Raw genomic sequence first — 27,580 nt, 5'->3', positions numbered from 1 at the left:
TCATCATTGATATTATTATCCCAAGTGTTGAAGGAATCAAGGTCTGAGTAAGTGGCCAGATCATCTTGCAGATCTTTAAGATCTGCTCTGATTTTGCAAAGATTCCTTTCCCTCTGTGCTATGATTGACCTGAGTATTTTGTTACATTCTCTAAGTTTATCAATCCATTCAGTTTTCAAATCATCCTCTAGCCAGTTACACATTTTACAGTCTGAGTCCCCTTGGGATTCTATTGACTTCTAAATATTTTTCCAGCATGAGAATGTCCCACCATTGTGACATCTCTTTTTCCAATGTATGCTTCAGCTTCTGAAATAACAAAATCATAGTCTCCTCTCTGTTGGAGAGTCAAAACTAGTAGTTGGAATGTCATGGTTCCCTTTGGGTAATTCATAGGAGTCAATGCGGTTTGTAAAGCCCTTTGCTAAGGACATGCATCTTAATTCTCTTTCTTCAATGGATAATACCATACTGCTTTGCAGACGATGATTGTGATGATTGAGTCTCTAGATCCCGAGCAGCTGGAGTCCCCTTGAGAGAACAAAGAACCAGCAAACACAAATGCCCCTGTGATTGGGGATGGACTCGATGCAGGCTGCAACCACACTAAGAATGTCCTGGAACATGCACACCTTGCTGCCCTCAAATAGACCGGGGGAATCCAAATATACGGAATGAGGAAAGAACAGAGGGCGCATAGGCCTAGTGCATTACCATAAAAAATGTTTACTAAGAAATAAAGTAGGTGTTGTACTCACAAACGACAATAAAGTCAAGGCACATCATAAAAGAACAGCTGGGTCAACACCGTGCTGAGTAACAGTCCGCAATAGGGAGTGTAGACATCCAATAGGCTGACGCTTTTCGAGGACTTGCCTCTTCCTGAGAGCCAACTGGCCAAATGTCTGCTCCATCTTTTATATGCTCACTACTAGTTGAACCAAAGGTCACATGGGCCATCCTGGACACTCCCCTATGCAGGTGGAGGAGTCAAAGGGGCAATTGACATAATATAAGTAAACACAAAAGATCTATAAAAATATATAGCACAAATCATGCCCGAGAAGCTTCTTCTCCGGCCACAATACCCAGGGAATGACAACGCTGAAACCAAAGTGATTTAAGCATTTAGTAGAGAGATGACCAGCAAACATACAGTCAGGTCCATAAATATTGGGACATCGACACAATTCTAACATTTTTGGCTCTATACACCACCACAATGGATTTGAAATGAAACGAACAAGATGTGCTTTAACTGCAGACTGTCAGCTTTAATTTGAGGGTATTTACATCCAAATCAGGTGAACGGTGTAGGAATTACAACAGTTTGCATATGTGCCTCCCACTTGTTAAGGGACCAAAAGTAATGGGACAATTGGCTTCTCAGCTGTTCCATGGCCAGGTGTGTGTTATTCCCTCATTATCCCAATTACAATGAGCAGATAAAAGGTCCAGAGTTCATTTCAAGTGTACTATTTGCATTTGGATTCTGTTGCTGTCAACTCTCAAGATGAGATCCAAAGAGCGGTCACTATCAGTGAAGCAAGCCATCATTAGGCTGAAAAAAACAAAACAAACCCATCAGAGAGATAGCAAAAACATTAGGCGTGGCCAAAACAACTGTTTGGAACATCCTTAAAAAGAAGGAACGCACCGGTGAGCTCAGCAACACCAAAATACCCGGAAGACCACGGAAAACAACTGTGGTGAATGACTGAAGAATTCTTTCCCTGGTGAAGAAAACACCCTTCACAACAGTTGGCCAGATCAAGAACACTCTCCAGGAGGTAGGTGTATGTGTGTCAAAGTCAACAATCAAGAGAAGACTTCACCAGAGTGAATACAGAGGGTTCACCACAAGATGTAAACCATTGGTGAGCATCAAAAACAGGAAGGCCAGATTAGAGTTTGCCAAATGACATCTAAAAAAGCCTTCACAGTTCTGGAACAACATCCTATGGACAGATGAGACCAAGATCAACTTGTACCAGAGTGATGGGAAGAGAAGAGTATGGAGAAGGAAAGGAACTGCTCATGATCCTAAGCATACCACCTCATCAGTGAAGCATGGTGGTGGTAGTGTCATGGCGTGGGCATGTATGGCTGCCAATGGAACTGGTTCTCTTGTATTTATTGATGATGTGACTGCTGACAGAAGCAGCAGGATGAATTCTGAAGTGTTTCGGGCAATATTATCTGCTCATATTCAGCCAAATGCTTCAGAACTCATTGGACGTCGCTTCACAGTGCAGATGGACAATGACCCAAAGCAGACTGCAAAAGCAACCAAAGAGTTTAAGGGAAAGAAGTGGAATGTTATGCAATGGCCGAGTCAATCACCTGACCTGAATCCGATTGAGCATGCATTTCACTTGCTGAAGACAAAACTGAAGGGAAAATGCCCCAAGAACAAGCAGGAACTGAAGACAGTTGTAGTAGAAGCCTGGCAGAGCATCACCAAGGATGAAACCCAGCGTCTGGTGATGTCTATGCGTTCCAGACTTCAGACTGTAATTGACTGCAAAGGATTTGCAACCAAGTATTAAAAAGTGAAAGTTTGATTTATGATTATTATTCTGTCCCATTACTTTTGGTCCCTTAACAAGTGGGAGGCACATATGCAAACTGTTGTAATTCCTATACCGTTCACCTGATTTGGATGTAAATACCCTCAAATTAAAGCTGACAGTCTGCAGTTAAAGTACATCTTGTTTGTTTCATTTCAAATCCATTGTGGTGGTATATAGAGCCATAAATGTTAGAATTGTGTCGATGTCCCAATATTTATGGACCTGACTGTATGTTCTCAGCTCTGCTGCCGACACCAACCATGACTGTCCCAGGTGCCCGGGGGTGGCAGCAGAGCCTGTGATACATGATGTTTGCAGCCATTTGAATCACTTCCACAGGAAAATGAACAGGTGGCTTAAGAAGTACACACATTCCCAGCTGCTACAGTACCTGTGACTGTGTAAAAGCTGCTGCTGCCTTAAGTCGGTGGCAGTAAAAGGTTTGAACCCTCTGGAAACAGCAGAGAACGTACAAAATTGAACATGGTTTAGGTTTTCTCTAAAAGATGAGGAAATGCTTTCTTTAAGATCAATAAAGCTTATGATTCCTACCTGTTTCAGATATTACATCATCCACTGCTCTTCTGGCTACTTCTGCCGATATCTTGTTTAGACGGTAAGCCTGTGTCAGAACATAATTTCTATGAAATATCTCCTAAATCATACACCAAAGCAAATATGACATGCTACAACAAACTACATAATTATGACAGATTACCTGTGTACCTTAGGCATGCTACAAACTACTCAAAATAACTTCACACGTGCACAGGGCGTATGTAGCAAGGCTTACAGGGGGGAACGAAAGTTTGGGCACCCCAGCTAAAAATTTGTATTAATGTGCATAAAGAAGCCAAGGAAAGATGGAAAAATCTCCAAAAAGGCATCAAATTACAGATTAGACATTCTTATAATATGTCAACAAAAGTTAATTTTATTTCCATCATTTACACTTTCAAAATAACAGAAAACAAAAAAATGGTGTCTGCAAAAGTTTGGGCACCCTACAGAGTTAATATCTTGTACTGCCCCCTTTGGCAAGTATCACGCCTTGTAAACGCTTTTTGTAGCCAGCCAAGAGTCTTTCAATTCTTGTTTGAGGTATCTTTGCCCATTCTTCCTTACAAAAGTCTTCCAGTTCTTTGAGATTTCTGGGCTGTCTGTCACGCACTGCTCTTTTAAGGTCTATCCATAGATTTTCAATTATGTTGAGTTCAGGAGATTGTGAAGGCCATGGCAAAACCTTCAGTTTACGCCTCTTTATGTAATCCCCCGTGGATTTCAAGGTGTGTTTAGGATCATTAGCCATTTGTAGAAGCCATCCTCTCTTTAACTTCAGCTTTTTCACGAATGGCATCAAGTTACCATCCAAAATTTGCTGAAATTTAATTGAATCCATTTTTCCTTCTACTCGTGAGATGTTCCCTGTGCCACTGGCTGCAACACAACCCCAAAGCATGATTGATCCAACCCCATGCCTAACAGTTGGACAGAGGTTCTTTTCATTAAATTCTGTGCCCTTTCTTCTCCAAACGTACCTTTGCTCATTCCGGCCAAAAAGTTCAATTTTAACCTCATCGGTCCACAGAACCTGTTTCGAAAATGCATCAGGCTTGTCTATATGTTCATTTGCAAAGTTCAAACGATGATTTTTGTGGTGAGGACGTAGAAGAGATTTTCTTCCGATGACTCTTCCATGAAGACCATATTTGTACAAGTATCTTTATAGTGGAATAGTGTACCACAACTCCAGTATCTGCCAGATCTTTCTGGAGGGATCGTGCAGTCAAATGTGGGTTTTGAATGGTTTTTCTCACAATCCTGCGAGCTGTTCTGTCTGATATTTTTCTTGGTCTTCCAGATCTTGCTTTAACTTCCACTGTTCCTGATGACTGCCATTCCTTAATTACATCCTGAACAGAGGATATTGACATCTGAAAACGCTTTGCTATCTTCTTATAGCCTTCTCCACCTTTGTGAGCATCAACTATTTTCAGTTTCAGTTTTCTAGACAAATGCTTAGAAGAACCCATGGTGCCGATTGTTGGGGCAAGATCAGATGAGTCTGGGCATTTAAAACCTTTGAGAGTGACATCACCTGGTCTTCCCAGACGATGATTGAGAACAATCCATGACACTGGCAGATCTCAGCTTTGCAAAGGGGGCAGTGCATGCTATAAATTCTGCAGGGTGCCCAAACTTTTGCAGACGCCATTTTTTTGTTTTCTATTTTGAAAGTGTAAATGATGGAAATAAAATCTAACTTTTGTTGACATATTATAAGAATGTCTAATCTGTAATTTGATGCCTTTTGGAGATCTTTCCATCTTTCCTTGGCTTTTTTATGCACATTAATACAAATTTTTAGCTGGGGTGCCCAAACTTTCGATCCCCACTGTATCTATAAATATCTTTGCAATGTTTTGTACCAAACACTTAAAAAAGCATTCCAGTCAAAACCTAACTAAGCCTAAATCTACTCCCACACCCTATAAGACTATTCTACCTACCGTATAAAAAGAAAGATTTCTAGATTTACCTATTCTGATGCTCTCTGATCCGGTCACATGATCAGCTTCCAGCACCAGCTTCAGTGTAGAGGAGAGGCAGCTGACAATGGCTGCCTCATATGAAGCCTATGGGTGACACCACCACCCAGGCTCTGCAGCCATTGTCGCTGCTGTACTGAAGCTGCCGCTGGAGAGATCATATGACTGGAACGATTTAAGAATAGGTATGTATAGACCTCTTCTTTAAACAGGGCAGATGGAATAATCTTAGTGGGGTGGGAAACCCCTTGGATAAATGCACAACCAAGAAGTATGAGGCCAAGGGCCACTGAAAAAAAACCCACAAGGACAGAAACCTGGCCCTGGAGGAACTCCAAGCAGGCTGTCAATGCCACATTGAAGGTAGGACAACACCTAAACCATCGAAGAGAAGCAGACACTAACCCCCAAACCAAATGATACAAACCCTCCAGATCTCTCCTTCTCTCTCCAGGAAGCATCAGTGACCAGCATCACCATGTTGGGGTTCCATGAACATTGAGGCCAGACTGGAGCCACCAGAATGACCGAAATGCCTTCAGCCTCTAACCAGCACAATCAACAAGGAAACAACATCATGAAGGAAGGGAAGGCGCTACCAAGGCAACCGTTGCACGTCAGAGGATCTCAGGTTCTGGCCACAAACTGTGGAACCTTTTGGTTGAAGTGGGACACCACTAAATCCACATTCAGCATTCCCCAGCAAAGACCTAGCTGTCGGGAGCATCTCCGGGTGTAGAGATCATGCCCCCTCATCCAGGGTCCACCAGCTGAAGGTATCCACCTGTCAATGCTCAAAGCAGGGAACGTGCACAGTGGGCAATGCTGGAACAAACCACTCTGCTCACCACCGGGTGTGAGATGCCTCCAGTGGCACTGCTGAACTTCTCATACCGCCCAGGTGATGGACATAGGCCACCGCGGTAGTTTTGCCAGATTGGATCCTTCTCGGGAGACCTCTAAGGAGGATCCATTCAACACCCCAAAGACAGTTTGATCACCCGAAGCTGCAGAACATTGATGGGTGCCAAGCTTCCTCCAGAGTCCAGCAACCTTGGATTGAGCTCGAGCCTAGGACTCCTCCCCAGCACCACAGGCTGTTTTCTATTGCAACTACCATCCAGCGATGTGGGAGAAAGCACTTCCTGGCCCTCAGGAATGGAGACCAGAACCACTAAATTAAGGAAGCCTTCACTGGCCCATCTAAACAGGTAGGCATCCTTTGTTTCTATAGAGACCACAATGTCCCTGGAATGAAGAGAAGCCACAAGTCAAGTGGATTCCAACTTGAACATTTTGCACATGCAGAAAAGACAGTTAGAGCCTGAGGTCCAGACCTGGTCGGAACCCATTCTGCCGGGGGGCTGCAAACAGATTGGAATAGAAAAACCCCAGAACTGTGCCAACTCAGGAACTGGAACAATCACATCTTGAGACAGCAGGTCTTCATGGCCTGTGCAGAGCTTGTAGGCACTCCAGTGGAAGCTGAGGAATTGAGGGAAGGAATCTATTTGGAGTAAAGGAATGAAACACCATTTTGTACCTGGGGACAATGTAATCACAGACCTGTTGTCACGAATTAAACGCGTATGAGCCATGAAGACAGGCCCCAACTTCCAACACTGTTTGTTCCCCTACTTGTCTAATGGAGGGAGGAGCCAGCTGGTCCACCAGCCCCACATATGGTTGGGGTACCCAGCAAGAGGTCAAAGCCTAATTTAGAACCTTCGCTCATTCAGGCAATGGCAGGGACATCAAAGCCTTGGCATATATTGGTCACATGACAACCCAGCAACAATGAACCGTGTGCCACCGACTCTACCATGCAGAAGGAAGGGGAGTCCTCAACCAGGATCACTGTGACCAGTCAAGCCTGGAGTGGAAGGATTCACCAAAGGAGGAAAGATTCATGTCCACAGAAGGGCCTCTCCAAAGAAGTAATGTACTGAGAAGCACCAGGGAGGTAAAAACGAATACTTTGGACAACTTTGTCTACAGGCCTGGGGTTGTCCGAATACACAAGTCAAGGAAACCTCAACAGCCTGGGCCAGTTTGGTCGTACCAAAAAAGACAGGCTCCACACATTAAACACCACAGTAGAGACCTCAACATTAAGCATCACCTGCATGGAGGAAATGAGAGCGGCAAAAAAATGTCCTCTCCTGTGCAATGGCAGACGCACCGCAGGAACATTTTCTGCACGCCGAATAAATGCTGCATCTGCCCATTTCCCTGGACGGCAGTCATGCCTGCCTCCAAGAAAGGGTGCTGGACTACAGCGCAGCTGCCCCCTTTAGCTCAGGCACAGAGTGTAGGCGGCAGTGGCAGCAGAGCCAAAAAGAGGAAAGTCCCATGATAAGATTCTGCACAGCATGCTCTGGCCCAGTGACAGCTAGCCCCACTCCATCCACCTACTTACTGGCCATCCAGGCCCGGACACAGATGTAAACAGCCCTAGGGTTCAAGCAATTCCATCTCCTCTGTGGGACGTGAATATGGCATGCAATCTTCCTTGTTAGAGCCTGTATGCCTTGCTACTGCTTTCCTCATATGTCCCATCCAGGACCAGTGCAGGGGGAGTGGGGGGGGGCAGAGCAGCAAAAGGACAGAGGGCACCCCCGGTACAACAGCTGTACGCAGTCCCCTCCCCTCCGTGACCACCCAGGACACCTCTGCCCCTCTGAACCGAGGCACCAGACTTAACCCATCTGCCCCCAGCGATGGTACCACTGTGAAGGGAAAGCATTGTGAGAGGAAGGCAGATAAGGGTGGAAACCCTTAGAAAACATGATGGATGCCTGAGGTCAGCCTGAGTGGCTGTCCATCTGCGTGCCTCCTAACAGGGCAGGGACATCAGCAGTGCCTATCTGCCCACCGCACAGGCAGCAGGGATGGAAGAGACAGCAAGGAAGGTCGCCTGTACACAGTCAAAATGGCGGGCGCAAAGCCTGCCACTGGAGGTTGCAAAGCCATGGCCTAAAGCACTGACGGCCAGACTTCGTGGTGAGGTTTCCACAGGGAAGGCCGCACCTTAATAGTGGCCAGGTGTTTGTGGGGCTGGGGGGGGGGGGGTGGATGGTGTCTATAATAAATCCCCCTGCCTGAAGCAGCATAGTAGCCATACCAAAGGGAGAGAAACGGGGTCATACCCTGCATGCTCCCACAGCTACTGGGCCCCAGAAATGGGCAAGGGGGGCCTACATATGGTAGCTCCATAAACTGACCCCTTTGTGCAAGCTAAGGGGTCCCCCTGCTGGGCTACCACCACAGAGCTGCACTACATCCCCAGAGTGATGTTTTTGACAGAGCCAAAAACTCAGGGGAAGAGAGGAAACAGGTTGAGAGGACTGGCAGGCAAAAACAGCCCTGGAAGGGAGGAAGAGAAGAACCCCAAATGACACTCTGGAGAGATGTTGGTCTTCTGATCACAAACTCTCAATGCCTGGGCCCAATCTAAGAAGTTGGGGCACCCCATCACTAGGAAGAAGCCTAGGAACCAAGAGGAAGGGTGAGTAGCTGCAGTACATTATTCTGAAATGAATAGGTGCAGGCATAGTAGTGTCAAAGAGCTGTTTTTTGTTTTGTTTTTTTAGCAATGTGTACAAATTACGTAATGACAAAGTTATCATTGAACAAACAAATATAAAAAAATGCTATGGTCCATAAGAGGTATACCAAAGTGAGAGCTGAAGTGGTAAAGGTTATATATAAAACACTGATAAACCACTTTTAATTAAAGAATGTTTTGTATCAACAAGTGCAAATTATAATACCAAAGGAGCAAAATACCAAAACCTCACATAGAATAAATGTAATAACTAATGGGAATTATCCTTTAACAATTCGATATTAGAATTTTTCAAATCTTAGTGCTTTCTACTCTAGCTGCAGCTAGTATGTTTGATCAAAAAATAAAATGAGAAGTAAATGCGAGCGCAAAATCAAAAAACAGCAGATGGCATAAAAAGGTAGACCTCCAAATAATGCAATATAATATAAATGCAGCGCTAAAGAATAAGTGACAATAATAACTGGTAAGAGGTGAGCGCTAATGCAGCACTTAAAAAGTGATATCGTGGTGAATCATCTCTTAATGACGTATCAAAAAAATGTATATAAAAAGTCAATATATAAAGTGACTGTAGTGCATCATAAGAAGAAAAATACAAGTCAAGTCCAGATAAATGGTAATTCGTGCTCCGTGCTGGTCATCTCTATGGCGAGGGCTAGTAATATGAATGCACTCACCAGAAGTGCAAAAGTTATGCGCATATATATATATATCTCTATCTATCTATATCTATCTATCTATATCTATATCTCTATCTATCTATCTATATATATATATCCACAAGTGGTCCTCTGGGCAGGGGCTGCGGGGTCATCAGGCACACTATAGGCACACAGGGTAACACCACTCCCTCACAGGACACTCTCTGCTCCCAAGGACAGTTCCACGTTAACGTTAGACCACCAGATCAGAAGCATCAGAGGTTGGGGGAAAACTCCACCTTAGGGGCTCGCATATCACAAGCCAGAGACAAACAGGTACTGATAGTGTAGTATTTTTTTTAGGACTCCAGCAGGATATAAAACGGAAAAGCACTCACATGTATCTGAGAATAAGCGGATGTTTGCGGCGTGATGTCACTCTGGTAGGCTCCTCCCTGACGCGTTTCATGCATCAGCACATTATCAAAGGGATGAGCCTACCAAGAAGACGTCCGGGCTTAAATAGTCCCCCGTGCTTGCGCAAACAAGCGTCATGACAATGCAATACGCATGCATGAGTGGGACAAACCGGAGGGAAGGACAATACGTCCATATTCCCTCGGTAAATGCTGCAGAAAATGCAAAGACTGACCAGATGGCTGTATTTACAATAATAATAGTAGCACAGACAAAGGAATGTGCAAAAGAATGTGCACGGGGACAAAAATAGTGGCATTGGCTCACTTAGTTCTCGAGTCGGTGAATATATCAATTTTTTCCTGCAACTATTGGTCACCACTACGCCTGCTTATTTGAGAGATACGAAGCAAGTATTAATTGATTTAAAAGATGTTAAGGTTAATATCTCTACTTACCTGGTTACAGCGGATGTTTCCGCTTTGTATACTAATATTAAACATTTAGACGGGATGGAAGCCATTACATTTTATCTTAAAAACGGCCACGGATATACCTGGACGACAGAAGATGTTTATTTTAGATTAAATTTAGCTATGAACAACAATTATTTTTGGTTTAACCATGCTTTTTATCTCCAAATTACTGGGGTTGCTATGGGAGCAAAATTTGCTCCCAGTCTAGCGAATTTATTCATGTCCAGGTGGGAGGAGGATCTCATATATTCAAGAGAATGGCCCTCCCTTGTATTTTACTGTCGTTACATTAATGACATTTTTCTTTTATGGCAAGGTGACGAATTTTCATTATTAAACTTTTTTACAACTTTAAATTTTAATGATCTTAATATGAAATTAACCTTCCAGTATGATCTTATCAAGATTAATTTTCTTGATTTAACTTTAATCAATGATGGGACTAATATCATTACTAAAACTTATTTTAAAAGTACAGATAGAAATAGCTTTTTACCTATGGACAGCTGCCACCACCCTGTGTGGCTGAATATTATACCTAAAAGGTCAATTCCTTAGGTTACGGAGAAATTGTGCGAATATTGATGACAACTATTGTCAAGCAGATGTTCTTAAAAATAGTTTTTTTAAAAAAAGGCTATGACACTTTTACTCTGAACAACCTAATTAAAGAAGTTGGAGCGAAGAATAGATTTGCTCATGTCAGAGAAAAAAGGTCAAAACGTTTTTTTTGCCCCTTCATCTCAAATTTTTCAACTCAACATAAAAGAGGTGACGAAAATCATTAAAAAGAATTGTGCAATTCTAAAAAATTACCCAATCTTGGGTGACATTTTGCCTGACCGTCCAGAGATTACCTTTCGAAAAGCTCCTTCTCTTAGACATACTTTGGCACCTAATGTTGTAGATCCGCCCAAGAATTTATCATTTTCCTTTGGACTAAAAGGTTTTTTTCCCCATGCAATAGATGTATGGCCTGTCGTCAGTATAATGGCTCTCATAAGAAAAAGATTGCAGACTTTAAACCCAACACAAAGGGTAAACTTTACAATATTAACTCTCATTACGTGCAATAGCACCCATGTGGTGTATTTACTTGAATGTCCATGTAAGAAACAGTACATTGGCAGAACCACTAGGAGAATAAGAGACAGGCTTAGGGAGCACATTTATAATATTAAGAGGGGCTATAAGGAACATTCTCTCCCCAAACACTTCAGAGACCATCATTGTAGAGATCCAACTAATCTGAAGTTTACTGGAATTGACCATATCAAACCGCAATGGAAGGGTGGCCATAAACGGAGGGCGGTCTTACAATTAGAGACCAAGTGGATTATTGAATTAAGATCCCTTTTTCCAAATGTCCTTAATATCGATCTAGACAAACTGTTTCATAGATAATAGTTAGATTCTGTCCTTTTATCTGTGTTTTTACCCCCCTTTATACCATCTTTTATTTTAGAATACCATTTTTGCCCTATTCATTAGATTTTATATAGATGCTTTATACCTATTTTATGCATATTTATTCCTATGCCTTTATATGTCCCTTATGTGTATTTAGGTCTGAGTTTGGATATTTTTTAATCATGTTTTGAATTATTTTATCCATTGGTTTAGGGTTTTAATATCATTCCTTTGTTCCATTAGTCTATTTTTAGCCCTACTTAGTAATGATCATTATGTTGCAGTACATGCGTTTTTTTACATTATTATCGGTCTAGTCTTCATGCTCATTTATTTTGAATACTCCGTTTTTGGTGATTATAATTTTAAGCCTTATATAATACTTTTGAATTATGTGTATTTGATTGTTTCTATTTATATATTTTTATTTCTGCTCTTGTTTTGCCTTAGCACTTTTTAATTTATATATATTTTTCTACATTTTATATATTATGTCATATAAGTTATGTATTTATTGACCAGGAGGCTGTCCCATCTATCACGCTGTATTAGCTGTGACTTGTAGTCCGTTTTCATGTCTGACACATAATTGTGCTGTGTTAGGTCCACAATTATATGGAGATTGTTTTGGTCTTCAAGAAAATGGCAGCTATTAAATGTATGACCCTCTATTGGGTTGGCCTTCAATAACATGGCGGTCCGTCTTCTTTGTCTATCTGGGACTGGTTTTTTGTCCCTGTGCACATTCCTTTGTCTGTGCTACTATTTTTGTTGTAAATACAGTCATCTGGTTAGTCTTTGCATTTTCTGCAGCATTTACCTAGAGAATATGGACGTATTGTCCTTCCCTCTGGTTCGTCCCGGTCCCGCATGCGCATTGTGTTGTCATGACGCTTGTTCGCGCATGCGCGGGGGACTATTTAAGCCCGGACGTCTTCTTGGTAGGCTAATCCCCCTTTGATAAAATGATGGTGCACGAAACGCGTCAGCGAGGAGCCTACCAGAGTGATGTCACGCCTCAAACGGCCGCAAGGAAGGCCGGCGGCCTTTTTAGTTATTCTCAGATACATCTCAGAACAAATAGTGTATATATTTTTGTCTGTGTTGATTAGTTCTCACCTCTTGTTGCCCTCTTTTTATCACTGTGGCCTGTGTCTGGTCTGTGTTTGAGAAACATCCCCCCCCCCCCCAATTCATGTGATCCTTATTTATTTATTTATTTACTTCAGGTACTTGTATAGCGCTGTCAATTTATGCAGCGCTTTACATATATATTGTACATTCACATCATTCCCTAACCCTCAAGGAGCGTACAATCTAAAGTCCCTAACTTACATTCATACACAAACACATACTAGGGACAATTTAGACAGGAGCCAATTAACCTACCAGCATGGCTTTGGAGTGTGGAAGGAAACCAGAGTTCCTGGAGGAAACCCACGCATGCACAAGGAGAACATGCAAACTCCAGGCAGGAGGTGCCGTGGCTGGGGTTCGAACCAACGACCCTAGTACTGCCAGGTGGAAGTGCTAACCATTTAGCCACTGTGCTGCCAGATAATCGGTTCCTAATTGGGGCGGAGAAGAGTGCTCATTTGACCATCTCCCTATAAATTTAGATCAGCTCATGGGGGGAGGTCACTGACGGGGGGGGGGGCAGAGTCACAGATGGGGTGCAGTTTTGTGTGTGAGTGCAGTTTTTGTTGGAGTGCGGAAACACAGTTGAACACAGCAGTTTAACTAAAGCAGGATAACTCAAGCAACAGGAAGATACAAGAACTCTACAGCACGCTGTATGGACTGCAAGCATACACCCTGGGAAACATCTCCTACAAGTCTGAGTCCCACTCCGTGTACCTTTGTAATATCTCCCCTCTACTCCTTTTCATATTACTATCCTGCGTTCCGAAAATCTCACTTCTTTACCCCTCTGCTCCACCCCAAAACGTATACATCTCACCCTCACTGCTACCATCTCCCTACTACTGCTCTCATCACCTCCTGCCGATACTTTACTCTCCTGCTGACCCAAACACCAGGCCTGGAAGACATGTACACTCCTGTACATCCCGCTCCCACCTTACTTTCCTCACCCTTCTTCTAATCTCTGAGAATATCTCCCCAAACCCTGGTCCTCCACTATTTCACCCCCACACCAGCCACCCTCCTTCCAGGAATAGCCGCAATCCCCTCAATTTAATATCAGTCCACGTGCTTCCAAAAACTACCCTCCCTTTTTCATGTGCGCTCTGGAATGCCCGCTCTGTCTGTAATAAGCTCACCTCTGTCCATGACCTTTTTGTCTCCAGCTCCCTTTACCTACTAGCAATTACAGAAACCTGGCTTCAAGCAGCAGATTCTTTTCCCGCAGCACTTTCCTATGGAGGCCTCCTCTGGACCCACTCACCCAGACCCAGTGGTCGGAAAGGAGGTGGGGTTGGTTTGCTTCTATATCCACTGAGCACCTTTCAAGTCCTCCCTAACCCTCCCTCTCTATCCTTCTCTTCTTTCGAGACTAACTGCATTCGCCTGTTTTCTCCCATTTCTCTGAGGACTGCAGAGATCTATCGGCCTCCACGACCGGTGTCCCGCTTTCTTGATGGTTTCTCCGCCTGGCTACCCTACTTTCTCTCCTCTGAACTACCCACTATCATTCTCGGAGATTTTAACAACCCAATTAATGTCAACAACCCGGCTACATCCCAACTCTTCAACATAACCTGATCTTTTGCATTAGCACAATGTATACAGTCCTCCACTCACTCTGATGGGAATACATTAGACCTTGTTTTCTCCCATCTTTGCACTCCCTACAACCTCACAAACGCTCCCTTTTCTCTCTGATTACAATCTCATCACCTTCACAGTGTCCTCATCTTCAAACACTTATCCCTCCAAACAGCAAACAATTACCCGCAGAAACCTTGACAACTTGAACCCTGCTCCTTTCCACTCTGCAACTGACCAACTCTATGACAGAATCTCTCCCCTGTTCTGCCCTGACCTGGCCACTTCTGTCTAAAACAGTTCACTTTCATCCACATGAGACTCACTTGCTCCTCAAACACGAAGCATCAGGCCCCGACCGTTACAACCTTGGCAGACTGACGACACCAGAAATCTTAAGCTACGTAGTCGTGCGCTGGATAGATTGTGGTGTAAAACCAAATCTCACCAAGTATTCACCCAATATAAACCTGCTTTCTTCACATACAATTCCTCCCTCCATGCTGCCAAACAAGCCTACTTTGTTACTCTCATCAATAGCCTGTCATCCAGTCCTCGCAGTCTCTTCTCTACTTTAAACACTACTTTCTCCACCTCGTACCTCACTCACAATATTGCAAATCATTTAAAAAACAAGATTGATGCAATTCATAGGGGCATCGCCACTGCACAGACATCCATACCACTTAGCATACCTTATACTAAACCTCCCTCAACACTTGCCTCTTTTGACCTTGCTACTACTGAAGAGGTCACTAAGGTTTTCTCAGAAGCCCATCTCACTATCTGCCCTCTGGATCCTGTCCCCTCACAACTACTACAGTCACCCTCTTCTTCCATCCTATGCTCCCTCACTCATATCTTCAATCTCTCCCTCTCTAATGGTGCCTTCCCCACCCCTCTAAAGCATGCCCACATCACTCCCATACTTAAAAAGCCCTCCCTGGACACCACCAACCTGAACAACTTAAGACCCATCTCCCTGCTGCCATTTACCTCTAAACTCCTAGAACGCATAGTCTACAATCGCCTGAGCTCCTACCTCACTGACAACAACCTTCTTGACCCTTTACAGTCTGGCTTTCGCTCACTCCACTCCACTGAAACTGCCCTACTAAAACTCACTAATGATCTAACAGCTAAAACCAATTGCCACTACTCCATACTCTTACTACTTGACCTCTCTGCAACATTTGATATGGGTGACCATCCCCTTCTCCGCAAAAAAAACTCCACTCTCTTGGCCTCAGACTCTGCTCTCTCCTGGTTCTCCTCCTACCTATCTTAGCGCTCGTCCAGCGTTACCTATAACTCTGCCTCCTCCTCTCCACTTTCTATTTCTGTAGGGGTCCCTCCAGGTTCCGTCCTTGGACCCCTTCTCTTCTCCATCTACACCTCCTCCCCTGGTCACTTGATAAACTCCCACGGCTTTAAGTACCATCTCTTTGCTGATGACACACAAATCTATCTTTCTACCCCTCACCTCACCCCTTCAGTCTCCTCTTGCATTACTAAACTATTAAGTGACATATCGGCATGGATTTCATTCCACTTCCTCAAACTCAATCTTTCCTAAACTGAGCTCTTCGTATTCCCTCCAGCCCGTGCCCCCTCCCCTGACTTCTCCATCGCGATCAATAACACAATCATCAGTCCCTCCCCTCATGCCAGGGTTCTAGGTGTAATCCTAGACTCCCATCTGTCCTTTCAGCCCCAAATCCAATCGCTGTCTAAATCTTTTAGACTTCACCTCCGCAACATCTCCAAGATACGGCTGTTCTTAACCTCAGAAACCACTAAGCAACTTATTCACTCCCTGGTTATCGCTCGCCTTGACTATTGTAACTCCCTCCTCACTGGCCTACCTAAACGCAGGCTATCCCCTCTTCAGTCTATCATTAATGCTGCTGCCAGACTCATCCACCTTACTAACCATTCTGTATCAGCCACCCTTCTCTGCCAATCCCTCCACTGGCTTCCCATTGTCCAACGGATAAAATTCAAAACATTAATAACATATAAAGCCATTTATAACTCAAATTACCCAAATTACATCACCGATCTGGTCTCCAAATATCACCCAAACCATACTCTCCGCTCCTCGCACGACCTCCTGCTCTCTAGCTCCCTTGTCTCTTCCTCCCATGCTCGTCTCCAGAGCTTCCACCATCCTCTGGAATTCTCTACCTCAATTTATTAGACTATCGCCTACTCTGCTCACTTTTAGGCGATCTCTTCAGGGAAGCTTATCCTGCCCTCAGCTAATAATGGAATCTTCTACTCTTCCTACCAGTCCATCCCCCACAGTTACTACCTTTTGTACCACTAGCCCCTCCCTCCAAGATTGTAAGATCCGAGGAGCAGGGCCCTCCTATCCCTCTTGTATTGAAATCTATTGTTGCTGTATGGTCTCCATTATATTGTAAAGCGCTGAGCAAACTGTTGGCCCTGTATAAATCCTGTATAATAATAATGTGAGTGCTTTTCAGTTTTATATCCTGCAGGAGTCCTAATAAAATACTACACTATCAGTACCTATCTGTCTCTGGCTTGTGATATGCGAGCCCCTAAGGTGGAGATTTCCCCCAACCTCTGATGCTTCTGATCTGGTGGTCTAACGTTAATGTGGAGCTGTCCCTGGGAGCAGAGAGTGTCCTGTGAGGGAGTGGTGTTACCCTGTGTGCCTATAGTGTGCCTGATAACCCCGCAGCCCCTGCCCAGACGACCACTTGTGGAGATATATATATATATATATATATATATGCATACACACACACACACACATACATGCACATAACTTTTTTGCTTCTGGTGAGTGCATTCATATTACTAGCCCTCGCCATAGAGATCACCAGCACGGAGCACAAATTATCATTTTATCTGGACTTGACTTGCATTTTCCTTCTTATGATGCACTACAGTCACTTTATATATTGACTTTTTATATACATTTTTTTGATATGTCATTAAGAGACGATTAACCACGATATCACTTTTTAAGTGCTGCATTAGCGCTCACCTCTTACCAGTTATTATTGTTACTCATTCTTTAGCGCTGCATTTGTATTATGTAGTATGTTTGACCATTTAAAGCCTTAATCTTAAAATGCTCATAAATATTTTGTTGGATTATATACAAAGTCATTAATGAAAGATACATGCAAACTTCCCCCAAGACAATTGCAATGGTAAGGGTCTCACCATATGATCAAGACCATAGTCCGCCTGGGCAATACTGGTACTGCTGAATGTGTTGGTTTCAATTATATCTGCTCCATTTAGCAAGTACTCCTGTAAACAAACAAATATAATTATTTTAAGAATATGTAGGCTAATAAGACATGTCAAAATGGAGTGAAAATGGTCTAGATGCTAAAGAAATAGAAAAAAAAAAATATGGTGTAGATGCTGCAAACAAACCTGCACATGCCACATTTGCCAAAGCGTATGCCTCGCTAAGTGCCCATGTGTATAAAATAAATAAAATAAAAGTAGCTGCTGACTCTTAAAGTACAGCCACTTACCTGTCCCTCGGTCCAGTGGTGTCCTCCACCACTGGTTTCACCGGCCGTCTTCTCTCCCTGGCGCCAGCATCTTCAGTGTGGGCACCCGGCTGTGACAGCTTTTGGCTTCACAGCCAGGTGCCCACTGCGCATGTGTGAAAAGCATTGTGTTTGTGAATGGCCCCGTAGTCTTCTGGAACCTGTCACGTATCCCAGAAGACTACAGGGAGGGAGGGAGGAGAACAACTTCCACTTCCGATCGCCTAGGCAAATCACAGTGGAAGTGGGAGCAGGTACCTTTCAAAGTCAGATACCCCCTCCCCCCTGCTCCCCAAAGGTGCTAATCCTTAATGGGGAGCAGGGGACATGGACTTAAAGCGGAACTTCCCCTTTTGGGTGGAGCTCCGCTTTAAGGAGAGCGATCGTATTTAGCTATTTATACACATAGTTGTTTGGCTCCTTTTTAGTTAATAATCCTTTAATGTTTTTCCAAAAAGAAGATAGACGACAATAGGTGGGGAAAACATACAGCTTGTATAGCCATTAGACATAACAATACATCTTAAGTAAAGCAACAATTAAATTGCTGAGTGGCGCAATGGCCTGTGTTACAGATTAATTAGTAAGCTATATGGATTAACCAACAGAGCATACACTCACCAGCCACTTTATTAGGTAGACCTGTTCAATTGCTTGGTAACACAAATTGTTAATCAGCCAATCACATGGTAGCAACTCAATGCATTTAGGCATCTAATTGACGCAGAAAGTCCATCAACGGATGAGTGACTGTTTTGGAGATCACTCTAAAATTTATTGTTGTGTCTAGACCTGTCCTCAGGGTCTGCAAGTTTAGCATTGATTTTTTGCAACTCAGTTTCATGTTCTGCAAAGGAATCAATGAAGTCATTATAAGCATTATATGCAGTGCTTTGAAAAGGTATTCATACCCCTTGAAAGTTTATTGGGATTTTATAAAAAAAAAAAAAATGTGATAAGCATGGCATGCATTTGTATTCAGCCCCCCCCCCCCGAAGCAATACTTTATAGAACCACCTTTCGCTGCAATTACAGCTGCAAGTCTTTTTGGGTATGTTTCTACCAGCTGTGCACATCTAGAGCACAAGCAGAGCTTCGCTGAAGATTTATCCTTTCAATTATCCTGTGCATCACACAGCATCTTCTCTGACCAGATTTATCACCAGAGGGTTAGCCTAATAGCACTAATGTTTTCCCCTCAGATGCCAGCACTAAACTGGACTGATGTAAGGAATGGGATGCGCCAGGGGAAGATGGTGGTTCCTCTACTGATCAGGAACCCAAATCAGCAGAGACAGCTAGGGTATTGGAAGCTATCAGCCTGCCAAATGTCACTTACATCTAAAACAGAAGAATTTAAGATGGAGATTACCCTTATTCAGCAGGATCTCCAAAAGCTCTGGGCCCACGTATCTGAAGTGGAGGACAGGGTGAGTCGTGTGGAGGATGCCATCCCTCCCGCTGCAGGACTCCTCCGAAACAGGCGCTCCATCTTCCCTCACAATTGCGTAATAACCTCAGTTTTATCGGCCTTCCTGATGGCGCAGAGGGAAACAATCCGGCGGGATTCTTGGAAAATATTATTTCTACCTATGGCAAAGAGGCATTCTCTAGCATGTTTGTACTGGAGCGTGCCCACCACATGGTGGCTAAACCACCCCCTCAGGGAGCCCTGCCACTGGCCTTTTGCTAAATTTCCTAATTACACAGATTGGGAAGCTATATTACACCTTTCCAGTGAGAAGGGTAATATACCTTTTGACAACACAAAAAGTGCTGTTTTTCCAGATTTCTCTGCAGAGATACAATGTCGCCCCAATAGATTTCTAACTGTTAAACACCGCCTTAGAGTCCACCATCTTAAGTATGCCATGCTGTATCCGGCACATCTCCATGTGGTTGGAGAAGACAGTGTACACTTTGAGAAACCGGAGGCTGCCAACGCATGGCTAGATCGTTTGGACCCCTCCTGAACATGGCCTTCCACCCACATTTTGCTTTCTTTCACTTTTTGTTCATTATGTACTCCTCTGAGGACTGAAGTGCATCCGGAGCGCAGCACCACTGCACTCTCCAAGGAGGGACCATGCGGAGAGGAGAGGAGATGAGTACAAAACGGGAGCTCCAAACTATTCCGGGCTGCCCCTTGAGAGTAGAGCCCCCACAGGTTCCTCTAACGTGTACCTATCCTTCCAGCAGGAAACACTAAAATGGAGGAGGGAGGCCTGGAGGTCCGCCTTTAAAGTAATAGGCTTACATGTTTCCTGTCCTGGAAGAAGGAGCTCTAAGTCTCAAGTGGCTGTCCTGGAAGACGTTTGGAGAAAAATAGACTTCTCAACCAGAAGTCCCAGAAGAAGACAATCTCCATCATACCTTCCTTTTTTGGTTTTCTATTTTTGAGCGAATTCACCAATTTAGGACTTTACGCACCTACTAGTAGGGTGCTCCTGGATAGTCCCTTAGACTTGAATATATTATTCTTCACACGTTATTCCAGTTACTGTGTTCTCTACCTACTGTTGAGGGCTCGCTGCCATACTCTGGGACCTACTAGGGTTTTACAGTTCTCCACCTGTTCCAACCTGGGCGGTAAGAACTTGCCAATTCAAAACTTCAATCACTAGATTATACTGGACTAGTGGCGCTAGACCCAGGAAATCGTGGCACCCTCTGGTCCCACTTGGATAGAAAGCAATCCCTCACAGTTCCTCTTTAATATCATCTATTTATGCCTATGAGTATACATATAAGCTTGTTTGTTACCTACATAATTATTATACAGGATTTAGATAGCACCAACAGTTTGTTCAGCACTTTATATGCACCTTTTCCCCATTCCCCCTCCCCCCTTATGTCACTTTTTCCCCTTGCCTTTCCCTTCCTCTCCCCCTTTCTCCTAAGGTCAGAAAATAGATTGCCCTCGCTTTCAAACACGTTCTCTAATTACACTGTTAAACAAATTTTTATTTTTTGCCAGTTTTGGAAACAAAAGGATCCATTTCTTAATGAATTTCACATTCTGAGTTCAAATATAACAATGAAATTTGTCAATTGGCTCTAGTTTTTCTGTAAACGGAAAGTTTTCTACTATAGGCGTAATAACTACATAATGCACAATAATTATATAGATAGATGTCTTTCCACAAATATAAAGCAAGTGATATTGACTACATAACAAAGCCTAAATGGCATAATATATTGCATAGGATTACCAAGAAAAATTATAGCCATAAGCTAAGTTGAATCATTTTAATACTTAGGATTCTCACTAGTTTTGTCTTCAGTTTGTGTCGGTTTTGCTTCTCTTGGCTTTTCTCTTGTATTCGAGGAAAGGGCTATCTCTTACAACTGCACGTGACTACACGCTTCAGGTTCTTCCTCACTTGACTCAACCACGAAGGATTCTGGTGCTTTAGGAATTGGTAGCCCCTCTCCATGAGGAACTGGACGTATTGCCGATGGAATATTTGGATAGTGCACAGATAACTTTTTCTTCTTATTTAGCCCTTTTACAATTGGAGGCACCATACAAAAGTAACAATTACTAACATGATCTGTTGGCTCTCTCCAAATCATTGGCACAGCGAAAGGCATAGATGCCTTTTTTCCATTCAACCATTGCTCCAGTGCCGTCCCACAAGAATTGCAGCATATATGTGGTGCCCAGCTCTTGTCCTGGTCTCCTATCTTGCAGCCAAAATACAAGTTGTAGGCTTTCTTAATCATTCCTGTTATCCTCCTTTTTTGTGAGATAAAAGTTATTTCACCGCAGATATAGCAGAAATTATCTGCTTTATTCACACAAGTTCGAGGCATTACTGAGTAGCCTATATAAGCATAAAACGAAATGTAAAGACGCTGTCGAACTACAATCAGCTACAGATACTGCAGCTTTTATGCAGTGAAGTGATGCAATTAAAGGCTAATATTGCATCATCTCAGTATACATGCAATTTTCTATTGGTCACCAGTATCAATTGCGCAATATGCAGCTGAAGTTGCATCATAATTTTGAATGGCTTACGTCATTAGATGGGTGAATATATCATGGAAACTAGAGCCAATCAACATTTTTTAGGGTCATTTTCGTTTTCAGCACCCCAAAATTATGTAAGATTAGCTAATTTTATGCCCAAAACTTTTTACCTGTTGAACAGTGTTATATACAACGTGCGCCTGGTAGTTTTTGGCGAACCCCAACTATGGCAGTCTGTTTTACCACTGCCTTCAATTGCTTAAGCAATTTCTTCTTTGACACCCCTGCGGTTGAGCCGTCTCTTCTTTCTTTTAATGTACTCCCCCTCTCAATTTTCTTTTTTTCCAGGATGTCAAAGATGTTGAACACATTATATTTGAACCGGGCTGGACCTTAACCGAGTCCTTAACTATTTCACTCTCTACCCACCATGATGGCTACTTCCAAAGCAGTCATGAAACGTAAGTGTGCCTCTACTTACTATGCTTCGCTTCGAGCCCACATTATAGGGTTGCAAGAAACAAGATTCTCTACATCTTCCCTCCCTAAATACTTCCACAAAAATTACCCCCAGGTGTTCCAGGCCACCTTTGAGGAGACATGGAGGAGAGGCGTCCTAGTAGCATTTCACAAAAGCACTCCTTTTACATGCTCCCTTGAAATTGCGGACCCTACAGGTCAGTACCTTCAAGGGGCCTTGGAGCCCTTACTACATCTTATAAGAACTAAACCGGACATCAAAAAGGAGTTGCGGTTGCCCAACAGTCCTTCAAAGTCAGCGCATATGCGAATGACTTGCTCCTGACCCTGACTCAGCCACACACCACACTACCTACTCTTTCTACCCCAACTCTGTTTTCTAATATTTCCGGCTTAGTAGTAAACGAAGACAAATCATCAGTTCTTAGCGTTTCTCTCCCTGTGACGGAGATTTACTGAAACAAAAACTATAAAAATCGCCTGGCCCACCACACATTTGGAATATCTCAGAATTAACCTTACCGATTCCTAGTACACCCTCTACGGGGCCAATTATAGCCCAATATTCCCTTCTCTTAAAACCCTACTCACGTCCTGGTCTCACCAGCCCCTCTCGTGAATGGGCAGAATAAACATAGTGAAGGTGTTCAGAGTCCACAGAGTTTTTCCCCCTGGGTAAAGAAGGTATCACAGGGAAGTGGATAAAGAAGGAAGATGCACAATTAAGGGATATAATGGTGGGGGAGGAAATAGAATCACTTAAGGAACTGGAAAAAAAAGATGTTTTCACGAAAATGGTTGAGTGGCGTTACTTTCAATTGAAACACTTTATAGGGAAGCTTCCAATGCCTTTAGGAATAAGAAAGGATTGGAACCCTTTTGAGCATTTGTTAGATACACGGGGAGATGGGAAACATGGAACTTCTAAAATATATAAGATTCTCACTGAAATAAACACTGATATTAGGCCTTCATTTATAGAAACAAGGGAAAGAGCTATAGGAATAATACAAGATACGGAAAAACAGATGAAAATGTATAGAATAATTAATGGGAATGTAAATATGAAGGAGGTTGAGATGAATTATAAGTGTTTGGCAAGATGGTATATCACACAGAGTATGGCACATAGATTGAGAGGAGATAATTCACCTTTGTGTTGGCACAGATGTGGAGGTAGAGGCACAATGTATCATATATGGTGGGAATGTCCTAAAATCCAAGAGTATTGGGGGAAAATAGTAAGTTTGATTAAAAACATTTCAGAGGTAGAAGTAATAGAAGACCCAGAGACTTGCCTTTTTCACAGTACCAAGCTTTCAGTAAAAAATATTTAAAAAATCTGGTTTATTGTATTATTTGAACGCAGCAAAGGGATTGATACCCAAGTTTTGGAGGAGACAGGAGGTGCCGAAAATAGAAAATTGGGTTGATAGGGTAGATCAAATATGTAGATTGGAGGAACTTTACCATATGAATGCAGATAAGATGGAGAGTCACCATTTAATATGGCACAAAATGGGATGAATTTAAAAAGTCAAAGTTAAATTTAGAGTTGATGGGGGATTAATATAGAATAAGGTTTTTACTTGCTCCTTCCTTTGTCGAGATTGGGATCTCTAGAAAGGAATAGGAAATTGCAGAGCTGGGGGGGGGGGGGGGGGATGTGTTTCTGTTTTTATAAAGGGTATATTTGTATAACTTGTTGATTTGAAAAACCAATAAATATTTAAATAAAAAAAGAGTGGGAGGATGTCATGACGTCCTACCAGAACGAGAGAGCCACCATCCACCCATCATTTCCTTATGTGGCAGGAGGGAGGCAGTTAAACATTGGGTGACTTCGGTCCTTACCAACAAAGGCCCAGTAACTCAATTGTCCCCATTTGAACACATTTGCCACCGGACGCCCCTCTCCCCTAAACCCATCTCTATTCTTTACTCACAATTGACTAATCTATAGAACCCCAACAATCACGCTTACGTTTCCAGGTGGGAAAGGGACCTCAAAATGCACCAAAGATCGGGGCTGCTGGTCACAGATACGGACAAGCCTGATCTCATGTTCTTTTACAATTCTCACTATGGAATCAGCCTTCAAAACGATTATAAGAAGGTACTTGGTCCAGTCTCGTCCTGTCTAGTGCATCTCCACCCATCCGCCCCCAGTACCTTGGCTTTCCAAGGCTGCAATACTCTTGATGTTCTACACATATGCTGGACATGCCCTATGCTCTCTTGGTTCTGGTCGAAGGTCCTCAAGCTACTCCATTAACAGCTTGCCTCTTCCCAAGAGACCCATGGTATGTTCTTCTACACTTAAAACCCCCGGGTTTATCAAAACACCAATTCAAATTAGCTATCCACGTACTATTGGTGGCTAAACAACAGCAAAAGCCTGGAAAAAGCAGTTCATATCCATCATGGAAGTTCACCGCCGCCTTGACTTCTTCCTGGTTAATGAAAAACGGTCTAGCATTATTTCAGACACCCACGAGAGATTCCTGAAAACATGGACTCCATGGATCCAACACGCTTATCCAGAGTTACCAATAGATAGCTTCACTTCATTATAACCTCAGAGGCCTCATCTGGACCTGAGAGCTTTTAATCTTCTCTTTTATGATTCTTCCTCCCCCTCTCTCTTCGATTTTTATTTTCTGGCTTTTCCGCAAAGATGTTTTACGATTCATGAGGTGCTCTGTACATCTCACGATTTAACTACATACTTCTGCATTTTAAATTACATAACCCATTGTCGGCTAATAAACTACAGGTATCTGGCTCTTTGTTGTATGTGGATTTACCGGCACAACATGGTTGATATTTCTGTTCTCTTTACAAGGCACTGGAGTCTTTTCTACAGTTACACTTTGTGTACAACAGCTTTTGATTGTTACCTTTTATTGTAATTTTTTGGTTCATACATAAGACAGCGGTCGAGTTTGTATTTTCTAACATAAGAATTCAATAAAAATCTATTGAAAGATTTACCTTGTGAATTTTGTAGATTATGTCAGGCTGGGTGATACTTAAAATATCATTATTTCCTTTTAAGGGTTTTCCATGGTCTGCAAATTCTTGCCCCCTGAAGGAATCTTCTGAGAGGGAATGTTGCTGGATCATGGTGCCCATTCCACCATCCAGCACCAAGATTCGTTCTTGGAGAACAGATTCCAGTTCCTCGTGGAGACTGCTCTGTGCGAAAGCTAAAATAATGAAAATTATACACTGATTATTTTTGCAAATAAAAATACAAGCGAGTGATAAAGAAGTAAAGTTGATTAAGTAACTATACTGAGAGAAGGTGCATCACTGATTTTGTTTATACTATTTTCTTTAGAAAGCTGTTCATGGCTATTTAGCTCTAAGCTTCACCTTTCTTCTATGAGCATGCATGTTATAGCAGTGGGTGGTACAGAAGCTAAAGGCTATACTAAGCTGGCCTCATATGTCAGCAGGCAACAATGAAGCATGGCAGGGGTTCCTTGCAAGTTTGGGGATGCATTTCTGCAAGTGGCACTGGAGATTTGGTCATGATCAATGGTGTCCTCAATGCTGAAAAATATAGGCATATACTTATCCATCACACCATATCATCAGGAAGGCTTGTGACTGGCCCCAAATTTATTCTGCAGTAGGACAACAACTCCAAACATGCAGCCAATGTCAGTAAGAACAAGGAGTCCTGGAAGTGATGGTTTGGCCCCCAGAGAGCCCTGATCTCAATGGTCTGTCTGGGATTATATGATGAGACAGGAGGATTTGAGAAACCCTTCATCAACAGAAGATCTGTGGTTAGTTCTCCATGATGTTTGGTACAACCTACTTGCCAGGTACCTTCAAAAACTGTGTGCAACTATAGTTGCAAACATTGATGCTCAGGGGTGTGGAAATGTTTTAAAAACTCCTTGTCTAAGGGGTTAAATAGGGGTCCTAATCTACTTGTCCCTCAAGACAATCTAAAAATAGAAATGAGAAAAATAATCTTAACCAAAACCATATTTAAATCTGAGGTGCTTTTAAGAATGTATGGGGTTTTTAAACAATGAAAAGGGGATTTATGGTGACTTCATGATGTGCATTTACAATTGTGGTGTTTTTTTTAATTTTGGAGCCTGGGAAAGTATTGCACCAAAATTCTGTGAACGAATGACGCTGGTATGTGGCAGTACTGTTTGTACTGCTGTCACACAGAGGGCTCGGATCGCCGAAATGCTGTAGAGTTTATCCTTTAACCCTTTTGCTGTCAGAGCCCTTTTTTGCACATGTTTAAAAAGTCATTTAGGCCTGAATATCACAAAGCCCCCAAAACATTTTCTGAAAGCAGACACCCTAGAGAATAAAATAGTGATGGTTCCAGTTTTATGTCATGCGATATTGCTACAATATTTCAGTAAGGCTACGTTCACACTAGCGTGGTGTCCAGACGGCAGAGAGGTGTTTGGGAAGCGTTTTTACCGCTTCCCAAACGCCTGGGACAATTCTGCACATTGCAGCAGATGGTGCTGTTCTAATGGGAGAGGTAGCGTCACGGCAAAATGGATGCCTCTGGTCGAGTCAAGAGGCGTTGAAGCCTCCTATTCTAGTCTATGGTGCCGCTCCGCAAACGCCCGGCCGGGGTTTGCAGCGCGGTTGCGACGTGGTTGCTGGGCGTTTGTGGAGCAGTAACACCATTTAAACTTCATTAAGCGTTTGTGGGGCTTTTTTAACGCTCGGCAAACGCCTAGCAACCGCCGCTAAACTGCGCATGCAGCGTTTGTGGAGCGTTTGCCGAGCGTTAAAAAACGCTCCGCAAATGCCGGACCAACGCTTGCCAAACGCTATAGGGGCGTTTGGCAAGCATTGGTAAAACAGTCAAGTGTGAACGAGCCCTTTAAAGAAAAAAAAAAAAAAAAAACAGCACCACACACTAAAGTAAATTTTAGGGCACCAAAGCACAATAAATTACCCAATTTTTTGGTAAAATATAGAAGGGGAGTAAATAGATATCCAATATGTCAAACCTTAACCACTTGCCCTGCAGAAGATTTACCCCCTTTTCTGACCAGGCCATTTTTTGCATTACGGAGCTGCGATGATTTGACTGACAAATTGTGCGGTCATGCAACGCTACACCCAAATTCAATTTACGGCCCTTTTTTCTCACAAATAGAGCTTTGTTTCCCTGCTATTTGATCGTCTGTGCGGTTTTTATTTTTTGCGCTATAAAAAAAAA

At 43.0% G+C, this 27,580-nt stretch overlaps 1 protein-coding gene across 1 annotated transcript in view; it reads right to left on the bottom strand.

Annotated features, from left to right (window-relative positions):
- LOC149443526 (methionine synthase-like) overlaps positions 1 to 27,580 on the bottom strand; it is a 157,899-nt gene that overhangs the window by 65,213 nt on the left and 65,106 nt on the right. The window contains exons 2-4 of the mRNA XM_089655590.1: positions 25,357 to 25,571; positions 17,566 to 17,655; positions 3,126 to 3,195 (exon numbers count right to left, since the gene is read on the bottom strand). Coding sequence (XP_089511716.1) covers positions 3,126 to 3,195; positions 17,566 to 17,655; positions 25,357 to 25,571 — 375 coding nt within the window. The remainder of the gene's footprint in view (positions 1 to 3,125; positions 3,196 to 17,565; positions 17,656 to 25,356; positions 25,572 to 27,580) is intronic.

The sequence above is a fragment of the Staurois parvus genome, unplaced genomic scaffold, assembly GCF_062004578.1.
Source record: "Staurois parvus isolate SC_StPar_1 unplaced genomic scaffold, SC_StPar_1.0 ptg000852l, whole genome shotgun sequence".
Classification (NCBI taxonomy): Eukaryota; Metazoa; Chordata; class Amphibia; order Anura; family Ranidae; genus Staurois; species Staurois parvus.
Note: the sequence above shows the minus strand (reverse complement) of the source record. Positions and strands in the feature narration are given on the sequence as shown.